The following is a 7564-nucleotide window of genomic DNA, read 5'->3' on the forward strand; positions in this document are numbered from 1 at the left end:
CTTTATTTAGTTTTTTTCTACTGAGTATCAATCATTCAGTTTTTAAGATATTTCGGTAACAAAAAAACCTGTAGATAAATCAGTCGGATAAACCCTATTTGTGAAATGCTGGTTCTTTTGCAAAGGAAAACATTTCAAGACAATATTTCAAAGTGTGTTATTTTCTGATTTATTACACAACTTTTGAACATTCCACAACAATCATGCAGGAATAAAATAGGAATTATAGAAAGCTTTACAGGCTTCACATTGTCTCAAAAACACTCGATAGGTGAGTTAAAGTTTGGAAAATCATCACCTACAGACAACATACCATGTGTTGCTTTATTGCTGAAGATGGTGGGAAGAGTACATCACACGGGGAAAAGAAATACAACATAAAGTATGAATTTCTGTGCACTGATTTAATTTACAGCTTAATGACAGGAATTGCTATAAATTAGGCATATTATTGAGTCTTTAGGTAAACCAACTTCCATAAACCTCCTTATCCCTTTTGTGTTGTCCTCATTCAGAGGTTCATATCCAAAATGTCAGTTCAGTTCAAATGTCGGTAAGAAAGAAAAAAGTACTTTGCATGACATACGTTCCTACAACTTTTCCCAAATAATTTAAACTCAGTGAAACAGACGTACACAGGGTGCTCTGAGGTGACTCTTTACATGCTGACAAAATCAGTCATTACACGGTTAACATGTGAAGGTATTGGCTCTTTAAAAAAAATCTGGCAACAGTGCAGAAAAACTAATATCTCCGATAATAAGACAAAAGTGTTGTGATGTTCAGATGTTAAAGTCCTGCTTTAATTGTTACCCAATGTTAACCATGTCAAACAATGTCTCTGTACTATTAATATTTGTATCTCAATACATTTTCTTTCATCAATCTTCCTAATAAGATTAAACTCCAAAAGCCGAAGACATTTTTGGGAATATTAATTAACATTAAAAAAAGGACCAAGATCTGCAGATGAAAGATTGTATGGATTTACAGAAATTAGTGGTAGAGAAACTAGCCCCTGTTCCACCAGCAACACCTCCTAGGAACTAACGCTGTTGAATGTTCCCAAAATAAACGTTTATGTTAATTTAAAGACTTGGTGCTTTTAAGTGCAAAGGGAAATACCTAAGTTAGACTTAAATATGAATATAAAAGTCAATAACGTGTCAGCTTTTAAAAAGCAACATTAACATGCGGAAGCTCGTGGAACTGAGGCTCCCATAAACATGGAGCAGGACAGATAAAGTCCTTTTTCAAAGCAGACATTTGACCTGGTAAAGAAAACAAATATGATGTGTTGCTCATTCACAGTTAATTCAAGTGTCTCAGAAATCAGTGACATGGTGACAGTGAATTTTATAATGTGACAGTCCAAGACGTCTTCTGTGAAAAAGGGACTGCTCAGAAAACAGTGCATCCTGCCAGCATCCCTTTAGCCTCCCTCTCATCATAGGCATCAAAAAGCCTTGAAAATAAAATGAGTAAAACAAAAAAAAAACAATCTAACACAAAGACTTTAAAAAAAACTAAAACTCAAGAATGTAAAACAGGCGTCATGTCAGACATAAACCTAACAAAAATCCGTCATTAACAAATACAACGTCACTCCGTAAGAACTATAATTAAAAGAGAACTACTGCCAAAGCTGAATAGATTATATAAATACGATAAGTCGCGAGGAACTAAGTTTACATTATCAATGTGTAGCAATTTACAATGCATTTAAGAAACTGGCTTTGTGACACCTTTAAATGCAATTTAAAGTATTTTTCCTCATTCAAACAATCATACTACCCTTTAAAGAGATAGTGGTCTCCAAGTGCTTTTTCATTGACCTTTTACACAGTAACGTACATGCTAAGGTTATTTTGTGAGATGTCGGAACATTTTTTAAATCAAATAGAGTAAAAGTCTACTAGGTAACGTCATAATCTTTGGTAAAGGAGTGTGAAAAGGATGTTTGTATGTGACATTTCAGTAACACTACACACATCAAGAAAACAGGTGAGAGAAGGCCTTGTACACAAGTATAAAAATACAACGACAATAAGAAAGTGATAGTATCAAAGTTCCCACAGTACAATACACACATACAACAGATTATTGCACCAAATGTAACAATTTTATATTTCACCATGAGGGAGCAACTCAGTGAAGCTTTACTGTTTCTAAACTCTCAGGATTTAAAATGCCTTTATACCAATACCAAAAACTGAGTGGTAATCAGGGCAAAGTTTTACATTTATAATAAAAGACAGTGTACGGTGATGCACATAAACAGCCATTTCTGAATATTACTGACTCTGTATTTAGTGTGCATTAAGCATCTTGTGAAATGACAAAAATGTAATCAATGAAACGACTGCATCTTTCATTCCTGTCGTCAGCCTTAATTATTAAACATTTTAGCATTTCATTAAAACACCAGCTTCCCAAACAGTCTAAGATCTACAGTTTGGTATTGTACCTTAGACAACATGATTAAACAAAAGACACCATTTGACCTCCTCATTGTTAAAATGAAAACTTGAAATGATGATGAATGTAATGGAAGTGATTTTTCCTACCTCTGCTTCTGTAATAACTGTAATAACAGCGCCACCTGTCTGCAGATTCTCCACTAAATAAAACCTGGCGGCTCACAGTGTAAAAGCACAGAAGAAAGGATCATCAGTGATGGTCTCCTTTGTTTATGATTCAGCATTAAAACCATACATGATCATGATTCAAATGCAAATTAAAAATGTATCTTTGTATTCTTTCTGTACTAGCAAGACTATGTTTGAGGCTTTAGTTGGGGTTGGTAACACACACGTATTACATCAAATAAATGCTCTTTTTTAGCATAGTTTCAGTAAATACATGTTATAACTACAATGTCACTACCATATTAGTAATAATCAGTGCATTCAGCAACACATTCATGTTACAGATAAGATATTTTGAATATCAATCTTCGGATTTTCTTGGGATGAAAGGGACCTTAAAGCTAATATATATATAGATATTTTTTTTATTTAAATTGTGCATGTTAGCTAAGTTTGTATCCCTTAAATAATGGAAACAGGGGTTTTGATGGATAGTCAACATTCTGTTGCAAAAATGTTTTAACTTGGAGATTTGATCATGTGTAACCACAAAATCAAGGTATTAGAAATAATGGCAATGTGGCAAAATGGAATTGTTTTGGAAAATAAAACTAAATATGTCCGTAGAAACGAAAATGAAGAAATGTCAGATAACAAAAGTTCAAAATGAATGCCTGTTGATACATTTGTTAACTTAACCTTTGACTAAACCTTATTTCAATTCAAATAAGACTGTTTTTTTTATTCAATTACAGATTTTTTAAATTTGATTTCAATGTTTGGTAGCAATTAGCGTGGAGGTTTAGACACATCTGTCTTGCCACTGAGCAAGGCACCTGACCCCCGACTGTTACTTTGATGATAGATTCCTCCTTTTACAAATGTAACACATAACAGGAGATACATATCACATTTTGCTCTTGAAATTAAAGACCACATTTCTGAAAAACCTTCCATGTTGCTACTTGTCCCTCTTTCTCCTCGCTTTTTGCTTTGCATGTGTTTGCAAATTAAGAACAAGAGTTAATTCCCAACATCCGCTAAAATGGAAATCAAATATGGTGTGATGAACATACAGTAGCAAAATGTGTCCTTGTTTTGTGCCCTAAAGCGGCCCAACATGTTTCACACACCTGCGGCTCACAATCCTCTCATGAGGGCCTACTTTGTTTTATTTATAATAAAAGATTTTAAAATGACTACAGTAATAAAAAATACGAATTATTCAATGGTGTTTGAATGCTACATAAAGCAAGCTAAATATTGAACTTGTCCTGACCTATTACTACAGTCGCCCCCTGCTTAATAAACATCTGGTTTGACTTTTTTCCCAAGAAAACCGATACAGCAAGGTGTAGTGAAACCTTCTCACTATAGATCTCCAGCAGTAGCACTGAAAAACTAACAGTATTATATCAGGTGGCAGGCACACAGATGACACCAACACGAATAATAATAAAAAACTCCTCTCAGCAGACTGGGAAAGGTTGCAATCTCCCCCAGAATCTGGCAAGAAGACCTGTACACATGTGTCTCTTATTCAACCGACGTAGGGGAATCGAGCCTTTACTCATTAGCTGTCTTCTCTTTGCAGGAAGGTTCACAGAGGATTTCCTTGTGTACTAGCGGATAGGGGAAAGCCGCTCCGCTGCAGGTGCTACCGTAGGCTAGTTTGTTGAGGCGAGAGAGGCCCTTGATGCTGCCAGGAGGCCGTCCCGGGCTGACCTTGTACCCCGCCGCTCTGGTGGTCCCCAGCGGCCGTCCCGGGCTGGTCTTGAACCCCGCCGCTCGGGTAGTGCCGAGGGGTCGCCCTGTGCTGGTTCTGTACCCGGCTAGCTTGGTGGTTCCCAGGGGCCTCCCACGTCTGCCACTCTTCCCGGCAGCCTTGTTCTTCTTCTTGCCGTCATCTGGTGCCGGATCAGTGCTCTTAATGCAGGATACTTTCCCAGGCGAGTCCCCGAGCACTTCCTGTCTCTGGCACACCATGGACTTGTGGCTCTGGGCGGGTAAGACCATGGGAGCCAGTGTCATCTGAAGGGCCGACGGAGGGGGAGGAGGGTAGAACTTGTTGGCCTGGGTGCACAGGTCAAAGTGGGAGGGGGGGTGGTGGGCGTCATCGGCGAGACACGACGGCCGGCTGCTCATGCAGAAGTCACTGGTCGTCACCTGGCGCATCATCTTCTGCTGGGGGGGGGCGGAAAAAGTTGCAACAGCGTTATCGTAAGGGTTCCTACAGCTGAAGGGAAGTTAGATTTATCAAGACTTCTAATCACAATGCATTTGAAAGTCTTGATAAATCTAAACTGTACAATAACCACAATTTAAGAAAAAATTGTATCAATTACTTAGAGATTGGGCCTACTAATACAGAAACTCTGTTAAATACAGTTAAACCAAAGGCAGCACGCAAAGAATGTTTTAAGGCTAAACCTAACCTACTCAAAATAAAAAAAACGTTATTGTGGTGCGCAAATACGTGAACATCCATAGGGGCAACCATGAGCACACTTATAAGGACACTTGAACAAAACAGACAACGGTGAGATTTCTGCTTTATCTGAAGTGTTGTCAAGCTCTGTTTTTCAGTCTTACAAGAGGACTACCTGTTGGTTTTTAAACACAATCAAATTTATGTTAATGTGCCCTTCAAGCTATTTCCTGAATGCAGTGGTGTAAAGTAACTTAGTACATTTACTCAAGTAGGCTACTGTACTTAAGTACAATTTTGAGTGACTTGTACTTTGAGTATTTAAATGTTTTGCTACTTTGTTCTTCTACCCCACTACAATTCAGAGGTAAATCTTGTACTTTCACTCCACTATTATTTACCTTTAGTTACTATGCAAATTGTAATTTATTTGAATGATGTGAAATATAAACTTTAGTTACACCTGGAGTAGCATCCACCAGCTACCCTGCAGAATACAAAGCATTTAAAATTAACTACACCTTAACCAGCTTTGATAAACACATGAATGCACCAATAATTATAATCAAAACATAAAATATATTATTTTGAAATGGGCCAATTTGCAGAATGAGTACTTTTACTTTTGGCACATTTAGATGACATTACTTGAGTAACACTTTTGAATGCAGGACTTTCACTTTGTTACAGAGTATTCCTTCACTGCTACTTCTACGTAAGTATAGCCTAAGATCTGAGTACTTCTTCCACCTCTGCCTGAATGCCAGCTGGAGCTGACCTCTGACCTCTTTGTAGAGTGGCAGTGAAATTACTACTTTCTCTGAATCATACACACAATAATCTTGTTATTGCAATGAGTTGATAGCAGGACCAAACTCATTTTTGTTGCTAGCAATACATGTCCATAACTAACTATGAGGCAATAAATACTTAAAGGAGAGGTGTCATGGCCATTTCCACTGATCATAATTCCATTGTTGAGGTATACTAAAATAGATTTATACTGTGCATTTTTCCAAACTCACATTGGTTTCTCATACAGCATCTCTGTAAACTACTTGTATTCACTGAATTTCACTATTTGCCTTTAACGGCTCGTTGTAGCTCCAAAAGCTCCAGCCCCCACCCTCCCTGTGAGCACAGTGTGCTCTGATTGGTCGGGACGTTGTGAATCGCGCTGAGCTCCGTGGAGGTGTTGCTTCCTTGTTTAGGATACATAGCGAAACACAGCCAAACTCATCCTGAGCACACACAAACTCACATCTGAAGTAAAAACAATAAGTGTGGCTTGATATTGAGTAAGAAAAAGGTTGATAAACGCTGTGAGAATGGGTCTGCAGCCTGCAGCCAGGGAGGAGAAATCAGCTGAGCTGCCTGCTCCCTGCACACAGATGTGTGTGTGAGGAAGTCCGTGGATCGGTCAATTTGGACCAATCAGCGGTAACGTTAACGTAACGGCTCTTCGGGATTGGTCCATTTCGTTCCGGGTACCGCTTGACATCATGCCGTACCCGGAACGAAATGGAAGACTCAAATGGCCAGTGACGTATCTCCAACGAGGCGTTTTGGGGAGGTATTATTTTCTGTGTTAGAGTTTTACTCGCTACAGGGTGTACTTTAAGGGTTTTGACTCTGCACACCGTTTACATGCATAAAAACCTTCATAACACACAAGGGGACGGGTAATAACCGGAAAAGCATGACATGGGAGCTTTAAAGGCTGCTGCTGATGTTATTCCTGCAGAGGACACAGGATGCGAGGAGGTGTGAGATTTACTATCAGTAATAGTAGTAATATTAATTCACAAAAAATATGCACATATTCCGCATCTCTAACGACAAAAGCTCCTCTTCTCCATGTCACGTTACAACACCAAGGCTTAATTCAGCCTCGGTTTTCATAAAGGGTTTAACATTAGCATAAAAAAGAAAAGTGCGCAGATAAGCGATCCGACAGCTTGCATCTAGGATAAATAACCAATAGAAAAATACACCCTCCTGCCTGCAACACTAGCGATAATGTAACAGTACCTCGATTGTTTCTCAGATGTCGGTGCAGAAAGGGTTAAGGACAAAAATGATCTTTCATCCCTCAAAGCGTGAGTCGATGCATTTTTCCCAAATATCTTCTCACCTCGGCGTAAAATCTCCACATCGGATTGTTTCGTTGTGAACCCTAACGAGATGCGCCAGTTTGCAAACGTTTTTTTATTTTATTGCCCAGCTCCAGAGGTTTGGATAAGAAACGCAGCCATTTTCCATTAAAATGTAATAAGACGGGAGCGCAGTCTGAGCATGCGCAGAATACTAACAGGGGGTTCGTCTCCTTCCCCTGCTGAACCACTTTCACATCCAAACCCTGTGTTTTTACTTTAAATGACACCAAACTGTTCATTTGCGTCCAATAAAGCTGAAAATGCCATTAAAAATAAATACAGATGTTATGTTAATGTCCTTAAAATGAGCCATAATCCAGTTCCATTGCTTATCAAACAGCACTCCACTGCTGATGAATAATATACAAAGGAGAGGCTACTGAATAATTAAA

The 7564-nt window shown here is 38.6% G+C and overlaps 1 protein-coding gene across 3 annotated transcripts; it reads right to left on the reverse strand.

Annotated features, from left to right (window-relative positions):
- Positions 1-145: 145 nt before the first annotated feature.
- On the reverse strand, positions 146-7244 carry cunh5orf24 (chromosome unknown C5orf24 homolog). 3 transcript variants are annotated; one of them, XM_034140061.1, is made up of 2 exons: positions 7151-7244; positions 146-4772 (listed from the first exon to the last, which is right to left on the reverse strand). In XM_034140061.1, exons 1-2 carry the CDS (start codon positions 7169-7171, stop codon positions 4155-4157), a joined length of 639 nt encoding a protein of 212 aa, XP_033995952.1. In that variant the 5' UTR covers positions 7172-7244; the 3' UTR covers positions 146-4154. The 3 variants fall into 3 exon arrangements, with proteins under 3 accessions (XP_033995952.1, XP_033995954.1, XP_033995953.1); XM_034140063.1 differs by having other exon boundaries at positions 146-4769; positions 7048-7209; XM_034140062.1 differs by having other exon boundaries at positions 7048-7209.
- Positions 7245-7564: the final 320 nt, after the last annotated feature.

The sequence above is a fragment of the Trematomus bernacchii genome, unplaced genomic scaffold (assembly GCF_902827165.1).
Source record: "Trematomus bernacchii unplaced genomic scaffold, fTreBer1.1, whole genome shotgun sequence".
NCBI classification, from domain to species: Eukaryota; Metazoa; Chordata; class Actinopteri; order Perciformes; family Nototheniidae; genus Trematomus; species Trematomus bernacchii.